General features: G+C 47.0%; 1 protein-coding gene across 2 annotated transcripts in view; it reads left to right on the top strand.

The window, feature by feature from the left end:
- Positions 1-12,887, top strand: part of ARFGAP3 (ADP ribosylation factor GTPase activating protein 3) — a 137,349-nt gene that overhangs the window by 111,149 nt on the left and 13,313 nt on the right. The window contains exons 2-8 of one of the 2 annotated variants that reach the window (XM_056797479.1): positions 48-111; positions 1,462-1,508; positions 1,776-1,909; positions 2,679-2,807; positions 3,400-3,525; positions 7,809-7,946; positions 9,405-9,528. In XM_056797479.1, coding sequence (XP_056653457.1) covers positions 48-111; positions 1,462-1,508; positions 1,776-1,909; positions 2,679-2,807; positions 3,400-3,525; positions 7,809-7,946; positions 9,405-9,528 — 762 coding nt within the window. The remainder of the gene's footprint in view (positions 1-47; positions 112-1,461; positions 1,509-1,775; positions 1,910-2,678; positions 2,808-3,399; positions 3,526-7,808; positions 7,947-9,404; positions 9,529-12,887) is intronic. The other variant, XM_007502795.3, reaches the window with a different exon arrangement.

Genomic DNA, 12,887 nt, shown 5'->3' with positions numbered 1-12,887 from the left:
TGCTCTGAAAGGCCTTTCCTTCTACTTTAATCTCAGTATTTTTACTTGCAGGTGGACCAGAGCAAGGACCAAGTGTTGATGGCCTGAGCATCTCACCCAAAGCTTCATTAGGTTAGTGTAAACTGTAACCAAGGAAATGGCTGTGTTCATTGGTGTACCAAGTGCTGTAGTGTTGGAGGCCCTTCCATTTGTGGCATGGAATTAAATCAACGGGGTTAGTTTGTTCCCTATTCATATCACACCTCTTCTTTTAGGCATTTTGAAGATGTTTGCCTCATTCCACACCTAGGGTCTCCTACCTCTTTGCTGAGAGTTACGACGTGAAAAAAATGTATCTTTTGAGAAAAATGCCAAATGACTATCTTTCTGTGCCACTTAAAAGTGAAATAGTAGTCCTTTCCAGTTGATCATCATACAATATTCCTGTTACTGTGCACAACCATCTGATTCTTCTCACTTCACTTTGCATCAGTTCACAAAAGTCTTCTCAGGTTTTTCTGAAACCATCCCCCTTGTCTTACCCTCCAGGATTTCTCATTTCTGATAGTTATGAGGTAGAACCACAGAGTTCTTGTAATTTACATTTCTCTAATTATTAGTGATTTGGAAAATTTTTCTATAACTATTGATAACTTTGATTTCTTCTTTTGAAAACTATCTGTTCATGTTCTTTGACCATTTATTGGGGAATGGCTTTTATTTTTAGGTGTGCCTCAGTTCCCTCTCTATTTGAGGTACAGGACCTTTATCAAACAAACTTGCTATGAAAATTTTTTATATTACTTCATTGTCTGTGGTAAATTTTAGCAAAGTGTAGTTTCCCTGGTTCTCTCTTTTGATTAGGCCTCTTTTTGCTTTGTCCAGCATCCTGATTGCTACCTCTAATAGACCCCGCTCCAGTCCTTATTTTAACTCTGTGTGTGTCTTTCTGTTTCAATCATTTATTGACTCTCAAGGAATTTAGCCCCATGCAGCATCTTTCATAATTTCACAAGCACACATCTTGGTGTGGCAATCACAGTCACAATCCCTTGACTTAAAAATGCTGCCTGCGGCCTCTCTCTGGAGAATCTACCAGCCAGCCTGGGTGAGTGAGCCTGAAGGCAGCTGGGAGTGGTGCAAATCAGTGTATTCCTGTATAGGACTGTGCCAGGTCCTGATCAAGGACAGGGTGAAAGCGCCTGAAAATTTTGTTGTTCAGAGTTCTCTTAGTATTTGGGCTAAGGTCTTACTTCAGGTAGCAAGATGGCGTCTCCACTTACAGTTATGGACATTAAAAATCCCAGATTCCCAGAAGAAAATGTTATTTATATTATGTAAATAATAAAATGTTATACTATATAAACACATTGGCTAAATCATAAAATAGAACCCAGAAATAATATAAAGTATGTTAGAAATTAAATGGTCATTTATAAATAACATACATTATTATATGAAGGAATCCTTTTCTTTTTGTAGATGTTTCCTCTCTCATAAAAAAGAAACCAACTCAAGCTAAAAAGGGGGTGAGTATTGCGCGCATGCCCACTGGGCCCGCCATCATTCAGGGCACAGGACGTTTTGCTTTTGAGCGATCTGTTTGAGCTCCTTGGTAATGAGTGTGGGTTTGGCCAGAAGGTTGCTCCCGCAGCTCATAAGCGGGTTTTGAGTGGTTCGACATGTTCTGTTCCGGGCATTGAGGGCTTTTGTCCCCGGTGACGCCTGTCACCCTTTGGGACCTGGGCCTCCACTTTCCTTCAGTTAGCCACTCAGGCCGGTGTCTTCTCTTCCAGCTTGGAGGTAAAAAAGGAGGTTTGGGGGCCCAAAAAGTGAGCGCCACGAGCTTCAGTGACATCGAAAAGCAAGCCCAGGCTGTGGAGAAGAGGAAGGAGCAGGACGAGCTCCAGGCGTCCAGGGAAGAGCCCATGTATGTGGCCTGAGCTAAGGGATCCTCCTGGGGTGGGGCACAACCGCTTTCCAAAGGGCGGCTTTCCATTCAGGAAATGTTACCTGAGCCTGTCAGGTCCATTCGTATTGGGGAGGGGCGCTGACGACCCCTAGCCCTCTGCCTACCTCAGTTTCTCCAACTGAAAAATAGGGATGATAGCAGCACCCACCTCCCAGGGTCTGGCACACAGTAGGGGCCTAGTCAGTGCTCATTCCCTCCCTCCACTTCCTCCCCTCTGGTGCCCATGTTGATGGTCAGGCTTCACTTCCTACATGTGTCCACTAGGTGGCGACTGAAGCTCTGGGGTTAATTCAGCCCTTGTGAAAGGGTGGTGACTTTTGTCATTTATCCGTGATGTTCGGAGGTGTGGAAGAGAAATACATTGGGATCCGGGCTCTTCTAGTTCTTCACACCGCAGTGCCCTTTCTCCCTTCCTTCCCTGATGACCGGTCACTGACCCTCTAGAGACCTTTTGGCCCCAAGAGCCATAGATGTGCCTCTGCCCCCAGAGCTGCTGTGCTAGGTACAGTCAGGGGCTGAGTTCAAATTCTGATGGCCACTTGTTTGCTCCATGAGCTTGGATAAGTCATTTAGCTTCCTTTAGTGGGCCTTAGCATCCTCCTCTGTAAACAGATGGTCTCTGAGGTCCTCCTACCCACCAGTTTTCCAGCTTTCCTGCTTACTTTCTTTTAGTCCGGCTGGAGCTAGTGACAAGTTCATGTAGAGCGGCTGCGCTTTTCTCCTTTAGAGTGTCGTCGTTACGATTAGCCTACAAGGACCTGGAGATTCAGATGAAGAAAGACGAGAAGATGAATTTTGGTGGTAAAAAGAAGATCGAGTCCGAGAGGCTTGGCATGGGCTTTGGGAATACCCGAAGGTGTGTGAACTGCTGGGCTTTCTCATGTCAGCATTTAAAATCGGTTCAGCTTTCTAAATCTCTTAGGCCTTCCTTAAATGGGGGGTTGGGGCCACTGGCTTTTGTAACCATTTTTTCCTGAATGCCGTGAAAACCCCCCACAGTCTTTTAAACCTTTTTCTGAGCTAGATTCTCCCCCTCCCTCCCCTCCTCCTGGGCCACTCTTAATAAGTGTTTTTTTAATTAACTGAAGAATTTGATACAGCTGGGAAATAATCGAGTCTTTGAGGAAAGCAGGCTGCACAGTCTGCCTCTCAAGATGGCCGTGATCCCTGTTTGATGTATGAAAGCAGTGACCCAAGGTCGGGCTTTGGGAACACATTTTCTTTGTAAAAAGGATAAAAAAAAGTCAAAGATTGGCAAGGTGGTCACACTGCCCTGAGTCTTGTTCCATCTGTTTTCCACAGGAATAGCCAAAGTTCTTTTTCATCAGGATTTGGAGCGTCTCTGCCCTAGAAACCCAGAATGTCTGCGGCTCAAAGTAGAGATTATGTTGAATTGAGTCGTGCACTGTTGCTGCCGGGGGTTCACATGATTCTTTGTTTCTTGGCAGTGGGATTTCCCACTCTGTGACTTCAGACATGCAGACCATAGAACAGGAGACGCCCACTCCGGCCAAACCCAGGAAGAAGTACGGTGATGACAAGGAGGATTCCTATTTCACCTCATCCAGTGCAAGGTAATCGATTACAATTGCCCTGAGGCAGGGGGTTTGGGAAGAGTCATGGATCCAGACCCGTTAGCTGCAGGACACAAGCAAGCCTTCTCCTCTCTGTCACGGCACTGCAGTACGACCCTTCCGGACTTCCTGGCCCTTCGCTTCTTAGGTTCAGGAATTTAATTTCTTCACGTTCCCCAGAGATCGTCCAGCTCATGGAAGCCAGTCTGGGCCAAGCAAATTCACGAGAGGCTGATTATCAAACAAAATGGCCATTTATTTGTTTGTCCTGGGGGATTCTGTCTGGCCCCACACATTGGTACGTTTCCCATTCATGTAGGTGGGTTTACTCAAGACACCAAATTCGAGACTGGAAGCCTGCGTGGTGAGGAGGTGCAGGGTTGGGCCCAAAGATTGAGCTATTCTGAGATACTTTCTTTCAGCGTCTTATGATGAGAAATAGGTGTATCAGGGACAGCTGGGGAGCACTAGGCCTAGAGACGGGAGAGCCTAGCTTCAAATCTGGCCTCAGATACTTCCTAGCTGTGTGACCCTAAATATGGGTATCGATGGCGAGTTGTGCCTTGCACTGCTTCCTAGGACTGTGCCTCCACATATGCCCAAAGGCATGCTTAGTTCTTTAGTGAGAGCTGGAGCCAGGGCCTCTTCCTGTTCCTGTAGATGTCTGGACAGGAAGCTTCGGCCAGCCCTCGGGGAAGGAGTGCCATTCAGCACAGCGATAGGCCAAGCTTCTGGCAATTCAGACACACACACACATACACACACACACACATACACACACACACACTCGGGCTTAGTCTCATGCAGATTTTGCAAGGATCAAATGGAATGGTGGAGGTGGGAGATGCTTGGAGGAGAGAGATCTGAATCCTGCCTTGAGCCCATGGAGCCAAAGCGGCCTGGGCAAATGCTTTTCTCTCTGTGAGCCTCAGTTTCCTTCTCTGTAAAGTAGGGGAAATAACATCCATTCTGCCTGCTTCAGCTGGTGGCTGTGAGTATCAGAAGAGGAGAGAGAGTGAGGACCTGCATTCAGCCATCACTGGCATGCCCTGTGCATGTCAGCTCCTGTGATGCCAAGTGTGAGGATGCAGGTGGGGAGAGCAGAAGAGTCCTCTGGATCAGGGGCCTCTGGGGACACTAGTAGTGTTGGTGGGCTTCGCTTGGTCAAAGAGGGTACCAACCTGCTCAGATAACTCAGAATCAGTGTGGGATGTGTAGGCATCACCTGGAGGTATTCCTCGCCACCCCCTGCCCCATTCATGATCTGGGCCTCAGCATCACACCAAAGTCTTGGAGCATCTGGGCTTGTACCCAAGTTCCTCAATCTGCTGGAAGGGACCTTGGAGGCAATTTCAGCTGACCCTTTCTGGGTCCAAATGGTCCACATCACACTCAAACCTCCAGACTTTGCGCCTGTATTCTGTCCCCTCTGCTCTCCTCTCTCTAAATCCTTCTGGTCCATTCCATATCCTTCCTTGATTATTAGATGTCAGGGTGAATGGAATTGGGAAGTCGCTGCTTGTGTCTAAAACCGATGATGAGGGAGCAACAGAAGGAATCCTTGTAGTCCGTATTATTAAGCTTAGTCCTGCCATTAACGCGTGTGTCCAAGCTGTAGGGTTCGCTGCAGGCTGGTTTATCTCAATCTTGGGCCTCAGCTTCTCTTCCTCTGTTCATTCCCTTTATCATTCCACCTCCCACAATAGGATAAGAACAGTGTCACTGAGATGAACTTCAAAACAAAAGTCAATATTGCCATTTAACCATGTCAGGGAGAAACTAAAGGGCAGATTGTGTTTTCAAGAAAACCAGGAATTTCACAGAATTTGTGAGCAGCCATCTGGGCCAAGCTGCTATAAGATAACTGATCAGTGGGTGTCCAGCCTCTGCTTGAAGACCCCCAAGGAGGGGAGCCCCTACTTCTCCAGGCATCCCCTGCCCCTTTGGACAGCTTTCCTGCTTAGCTGGGAGCCCTTCTCGACCTCCCACCTAAAGTGGCCTCCTTGTGGCTTCCCCCTACTACTGCTGGTGTCCTTGGGAGCCAGAGAACAAATCGGAGTCCTTATCCACAGGATGGGCCTTCAGATGTTTGCAGACAGACAGCTCTTTCCTGGGCCTTCTCCAGGCTCAGCATGTCCAGTTCTCTCAACTGATCCCAGTATGTCGTGCCCTAAAGGCCCTTCCCCATCATGGTCAGACTCCTCTTGACCTGCCACAAACTTCCCGATGAGGTCAGACAGAGGATGGCAAGACGGTCACCTCCCTGTCCTGAAAGCTCGGCCCCCCCATGCTGGGACCATGCCTCCTTCCTTTCATATGCTCTCCCCCCCACGTGCCTCATTGACCTCCTCTGCCCATCCTGAGATCCTTTGTGGCACGGGGAGCCCAGGGTGCAGGCCTGGAGCTGCGGGCTTCCCTGGTACCCCTACCCTGGGTACCTGTTTCTCTGAAGCCTGGCCCGCACCGTGCTGAGGAGTACAGGGCTTCCCTGCCTCGTGAAGGAGGCTTGGCCATCGGCCCCGCCAGGAGCAGCATGAGTGCGTCCTGTCTAAAGGCCCGGTGGTCTGAGCTACTTACTTGTGGCCTGAAGCTAGGAACAGATGGTGTTTTTGTGTGGAGACTCCCTTTATGGGCTCTTGCCAGCTGGACACTGGAGAGCGGCCCATCGTTGGCTGCCCAGCGTCAGTGAAGACCGCCATTGGCGGTGGCGCAGCAGGGCCCTTGGCCGCACGTCCCGAAATGCTCTCCCCCGAGCTCTCGCTGCTTGCAGCCCATCAACACAGGAGGAGCGTGAGTGATGGAAGCGTTTTTGAACGTTTCCATTTTTATAATTGGCTCGACTTCATCTTGGCTTCTGTTGGAACCTAACCCTATTATTTTCAGAAGATGAACAGCCCGATTCTTTCTGGTGCACAAATAAATGAAGCTGGACCCTCTGGCTGACCCTCCCAGCCCTGGGGCTCTTCCCAAGGTTCCTTGCTATTTGTCTCTGTCTGTAAAGCAGTTGTGGCCTAATGGCTCTTTTGTGTTGTCCACAACTGTGCAAATAATGGCCTTGCAGAGTGTCTGCAGAGGGGGAGGGGAGGGAGGGACCCAGCGCCCCACAGTGTTTGAGGACAGATCAAGGATGCATTGTGGGAAGGTAAAAATACATTGAAAACTAGCACAGCTTCTGTCCAGGGAGCGGGTGGCTGTGATGGGACAGAGGGCTATTGACTGACGAGCTCAAAGAAGCAGCGTGGTGGCCGGCAGTTCTTCCTGCGCCTCAGAAATGGCTTAGTGACAGAAGGTGGGACCAGAAGAAATTGGGGGGCCTCCCAAGGACCGTGAATACAGACACCAGGTCCTCTCCAAAGCTGCACCTACCCTCTGAGCCACGGAGGGCACAGGGATGGCGAGGGAGATGATGTCCCCTCTCCTCCTGGCCACTTGCGTAGCAGGAAATGGCCTTTGCCACCAGGGGCTACCTGGGAGAAGGACAGACTCCCAGCTCACGTGGGAGCTTGAATGGTGAGTGGCAACAGCTTCCTGAGATACCACCGCCGGGGTATCTGCTGTCTCCACCAGCAGCCTGTCCACGGCTCTCATCATTGGGCCCACTGGTTCTGACAGAACAAGGCCTCCACATTCCCGAGGACTGGGCTGATGGTTGCCCTCAGCCTTCTCTTCTCTAGGAATATGGTTCCTGCCCTCAAGAAACGTAGAAGCCAAAGTAGGGATAGGAAGCACATAGCGGAAGAGTTAGACTAGTAACAAGAGCTGACGTGCTCTAGGGCTGTAGAAGGATCTCATTCGATCTTCATAGTCTTGGGAGGCAGAGGCTGACCTCCTATTTAATAGATGAGTGAGGAGGGTAAGGGACCTGTCCAGGGGTACCAGTTAGGAAGTGTCTGAGGCTGGACTCAAACTCAGGTCTGTGGGTCCGGGCCCAGAGCTCCTTCCACAGCACACGTTAGCTGCCTCTGCTCAGCCCTGGGACGCACAGATTGCACAGATGTTGCTCATTCCAGTCTGCAGATGAGGAAACTGAGTCTTGAAAGCCAAGACACTTGCCCAGAGTTGCCCAGCTCGCTAGGGTGCACACACAGCTTGAACTGCCAGGCAGCCGAGGGATGTCGTGGGAGCAGGTGATTAGGAAGATGGCTGGGACGCGAAGGGCACTGGGTGAGGACCGCCAGGCACCACCTCAGCTGAAATGGGGCTCTGCCTCTCTCCCCCTCTGCCCGCCCGCTTTGGGATGGCATCAGTAAGGGCATCCCTCTCTGGGTGCTTTCCCCCTCCAGGTACTTTGAAGACCCTGCTGAGACAAGAAGCAGCTCCATCATTAAATGGGACGACAGCTCAGACCTGTTTTGGAAGAACGAGCCTTTCAGAGATACAGAAACCATCCTGAGCCCAAAAGGGATGGGCTACGCTGACAGGTACACCCTGCGCATCTGGGCACCTCTGGGAAAGGGTCCATGAGCAGTGACTTGGCCAAGACCACACAGCCACACCAGTGTAGGACCCTGACCTAAGGCAGGGGCCGTGTGCAGCCTACCTGAGGGCCATCTTCACTTCCTGGCCAGTCCGCTTTGACATAATCAGTCCCATGGGGAGAAGGGGCCCTCTGGGGCCAGGCCAGGCCAAGACCAAGAGCAGAGTAGCAGGGGGCCCTTGGGAAGGCCCACAACAGTCCTGAGTGCGGCTCCAGTCAGCTTCAAGGGTGCTGCTATATCCACAGGACAAGAACTAGAAAAACTAGGAAAATAACAATAAAAGACTGTATAATTGCGACTTTCTAAGTTGATCAAAACCTAGAACAGCCCTGCCTGGGGCGGTGGCGGATGTGCCATCCCCACAGTTCTTCCCCTCTCCCGACCCTCCTCGTCTATGGCCTGAGACCAGGATGGCCATTGCCATTCCTTTGCCAGCAGCTGCTTTTTCATCCACATTGGTGGAATCATGGTGGATACTATTTGTTCTCTGTAGAGTTAGGGAACACAGTGGTTAGGGCACTGGGCTTCGATCTGAAAGGCTCTGAGTTCAAGTCTGGCTCAGTCATTTACCACCTGGGGGACCCCAACAAATCACTTAAAATGGGGACAACAACAGCCACTGCCTTCCAGGGTTCTTGTGACATCCCAGGAAATAATCTTTGTGGAGCATTTGGAACAGTGCCTGGCACAGAATGGACACTGTAAATCTAGCTGCCTAGTTTTACCATCATCGCATCATTATGGTTATTATTCTTCATCCACCACATCAGGTCACAGGTCTGACCGAGGTTCTCTGGATTCCTCATGGTGCCATGCTGTGGTATTCCATTGTATTCATACAGCCCGGTGCATTTGCCAATCTGCCCACCCAGTCAAGAGGCAGCCCCAGCTGTGCCCCCACCAGGCCACACTTTGTACTTTGAAGTAGAGAAGGGCGGGGATCTTCATGCCCCAACATCTTTCTGATAGCAGCTCTTGCCATGGCAGAGCCCAGGCGGCAAAGGAGGGCACGTCAGTTACACCTGGCATCTTTTGCCCTTGCCTTGGCACCCTTGGATCGCCCAGCCTCCATCTGTTAGGCACTTTGTTGCTTAATTGAGTGGCTGAATCTCACCCAAAGAGAGGAAATGTGAATTGGAAGTCTCATTATTTTAGGGGAAGACAAGTGATCTTTAAAGAGGATGATTTTTGCTTATGTTGTGTGATTTGGGTGTTTGATTTCATTTCAGATATTTCAGTTTTGAAGGGTTGGTTTTTTAAATTATTGTTCTCATTTTCTACTTTCTTTTCAAATGCAAATACAAATTTATATATTATGGATGAGAACAGCATCTGCCTGACCTTAAATTAAGTCAATTTTTGCTTGAATTGATCTTGAAGCCAATTTAATTTTAATTGTAGACCTACTTCGCGTCGCAAGCCTGATTATGAGCCAGCTGGAAATACAGATGAGGCACAAAAAAAATTTGGCAACGTCAAAGCAATCTCATCAGACATGTATTTTGGAAGACAGGAACAGGCTGATGTAAGTATGGTAGGAGGGGAGGCAAAGAGGGAAACATTGCTGCTGAAGGAGAGTGTAGGGAAACAAGCACTTGAATGCCCCGAGTCGGGAATGAGGCATTGGAAGGCCTCTTCTGCCGTCCCAGCCCTGACTCTCCCATCCAGGAGCTCCCCCCTACCCTCAGGGCCTCGGTGTTCTTCTTGGACCTCACTCTCCGGCCGCTTGGATTACCCCTTCACTGCACCTGTCATCTCCTCCCATCTTACTTTTTCTTGGGTCTCTTGGAATGTGCTCCTAGCTCTATGTTGGGTGAACAGCACGTTGTCCTGGCCCTGGCGCTGATTCAGAAACTGAGCCGGGCCCATTTGCAGCGATTTCAGCTTTTCCCCCAGAAAACAAAGCTGCTCGTGAGACCTCTTGCTGAGGGAAGCTCCAACAGAATTGAGCTATCATAGGCTGCTGGCTTCACTCTGTGTCCTCAAGTCCTCAGGCAGGAGGTCTGGACGAGCCTTCCAAGAACCAAGGTTTCAAATGCTTCACAAGAGAAGCCAACCGTGTGGACCCACAGTTAGTAGAATGGAGAGTTTTTTTAAAACCAGGTTCCTAGGCCCTGATCTAGACCCAGCCAGACTTTACAAAGGAAGCTGGTTCGGAGCTCAGGATCAGCATGAAGTGAAGTGACCCCTGGGGGCCCGCGAGCTCAGTCTTGCTCTTCTCATGCCATATGCAGCCATGGAGTCTATGAACATAATTCCATTCAGTAAATAGTTCTTAAGGACCTCCTTAATTTCAGAAGACAGGGCCGGGGAGGGGTGGCAGGGCCTCCTCTACTCATTTCCTTTGAAATGTCAGTGACTTCTTGAGAGAGATGGAAGCTTCAAAAGACACCTTTGGCTTCAACTCCACTCAAATAGTGAACAAATGGAGCATTCTGGCAGTGCCAGAGTAGGATTTGAACTCAGGTCTTCTGACTCTACTGACCCAGCATTGTTCCCATTGGACCTCAAGTCCTCTCAACCTTTTTTTTTTCCTATTACAATTTTTTTTAACACAGAGACTTTTTAAATCATTTTTTCAGTTCCAAATTCTTTTCCTTTCCTCTCCCACATTGAGAAAGCAAGAAAAACAAAACCCTAGTACACTTCTGTATAGTCATGCAAGACAAATTTCTGCATTAGCCATATTTAAGAAAGAAAGAGAAGAAAATAATGCTTCACTCAAGCTGCCCTCTGAATCCATCAGTTCTGTATCTAGAGGCAGGGAGCATACTTAAGCAGGAGGCCTTTGGAATTGTCTTGGATCATCGTGTGATCAGAGCCACTAAGTCATTTGTAAATATCCATCTTATAATATTGTTGTTTCTGCTTTCTTTGCTCTGCATCAGCTCACGTAAGTCTTCTCAGGTTTTTCTGAAATCATCCCGCTTGCTATTTCTCCTAGCACAGTAGTATTCCATTACAGTCATATCCACTTCTTGTTCAGCCATTTCCCAGGTAGTGGACAGTCCTCTCAGTTTCCAAGTTCTTTGCCCCTATGGAAAGAGCTGCTATAAATGTTTTTGTTTTGCTATAAATGTTTTCCCCTTTCTTTGGTCTCTTAGAGTGGTACCACGGAGTTATGTAAAACTAATAGGCAATGAATGAATTGATTATTGATTTATAAACTGATTAGATACTTTGCTTGCTGTGCTTACAAAGTATTTTCAGTTTATATAAGTGAAGTAAAACTCATAAGTGAACTTCAGGGACAGGTGCAAGGACGCTATGGAGACTTTTGTTATAAAAATAAAAATAGAATGATAAAAAGGATTTCTAACTCTAAGGGATTCTAACTACCCAAATAAAACTCCCTGGTTCCGCAAGAAACCGCTTTTCCTGTGTCCACAGGCTACACTGATCCTTCCTGATCTGACTAACCCAAATTTTCCCTATTCTCCAATAAACTATTAATTAATAGTGTTCTATTGTCCTTATAATTCTTAACTTTGTCTCCCAGTTATAAAAATAACAAAGGAGAGCTGGCTGAGCCTCAACAAGAACCAAGGTAACACGCTGAGCCTTGGCAGCTCAGAGTCCCAACCAAAGACCAGGTTTTTCTTTGGTCTTCTCAGAGTTAAAACAATCTATAAAAACAGCAATAGATAGCCAATAATGTTTCCCAAGTTGGAAAAACAAAACACTGAGCTCCTTCTGGTCTTGCCCTCCTTTCCTTCTACCTCAGACAGGAGAGAGAGAGAGAAAACAAGTCATCTCCCCCAAGCTCCCCCAGACTCTGCCAACTGCCACACAGAAAAACCATTCGATTTGAAACTGACACTCTGTCTTAGATCCGCTTCAAACTCCAATTCTTTCTCAAGCCAGCTTCTCTACTTCTGATCTCTAAACGAATATAACAAGACCCAGTTTCTAACACTATCCTTATAATTTACCCCCTTCGAGCATATGGAGAAAGAAAAAATCTCTCCCATATGCTCACCATTCTATGTAATTCTAAAGCAATACCTAACTTTATTATTATTGTTATTATATCCACCCCCCAAATAGTCTTAATCTTATACTTATTGCTACACCTTATCTATGCTAACCTGCCCTAGGGTTATAAATCAAAGAAAAGAAAATTTCAATGAAAATACACTTGCACAAATGCAAGTGCAAAATCTACAATTACAGAAATTCAAAATACAAAATACAGACTTTTGAAAAACTTTTGGAACAATAAAATACAGTTACAAAAAAACAATTTGATTTATGTTATACAAAAAACTAAAGTCTATCTAAAATAATAATTATGCAAAACTCATACAAACTGCATTTTACAAATCCTATTTGAATAATTCAAACGAAACTCTTTACTATGCTGACCTTATCCTATTGCTAATACAGAAAACCAAAACTAGTTACATTAAAACTCAAAATCAACTTGCTATACTAACAAAATCAAAACCTTGCAACAATTTAACTATATACACATCTATAGAAATATACAGATCTGTACAATTTCTACACCTATGTTATGTACAAGTTATATTAAAGACTATATACATAGTATTTACAAACTATTTACATTTTGCAGGAGGAAAATAAACTCCCCCCTTATGATAGTCTAAGAAAACATTAAAAATTTTCTTTTGAAAGATATACATGTTCTTCTGATATTATCTCCTAGGAACATAAAGTCTTCCTGTGAGATAAAGCGATCTTAGTGATTTAATGTATACAATCATTATTATCTTCCCAAGGTGATTTATCTGTATTCATTTCTATGGATGCTCATCACCTGGTTATGATGTTGCAGAGTTTGTGAGAAATGTGTCCTATATGTATGTGTATGCTATTTTGTAGTGAATACTTACTAAATCTCTAGTCACCTCTTCTGCTACT

The sequence above is a fragment of the Monodelphis domestica genome, chromosome 5 (assembly GCF_027887165.1).
Source record: "Monodelphis domestica isolate mMonDom1 chromosome 5, mMonDom1.pri, whole genome shotgun sequence".
Lineage (NCBI taxonomy): Eukaryota > Metazoa > Chordata > Mammalia > Didelphimorphia > Didelphidae > Monodelphis > Monodelphis domestica.
Note: the sequence above shows the minus strand (reverse complement) of the source record. Positions and strands in the feature narration are given on the sequence as shown.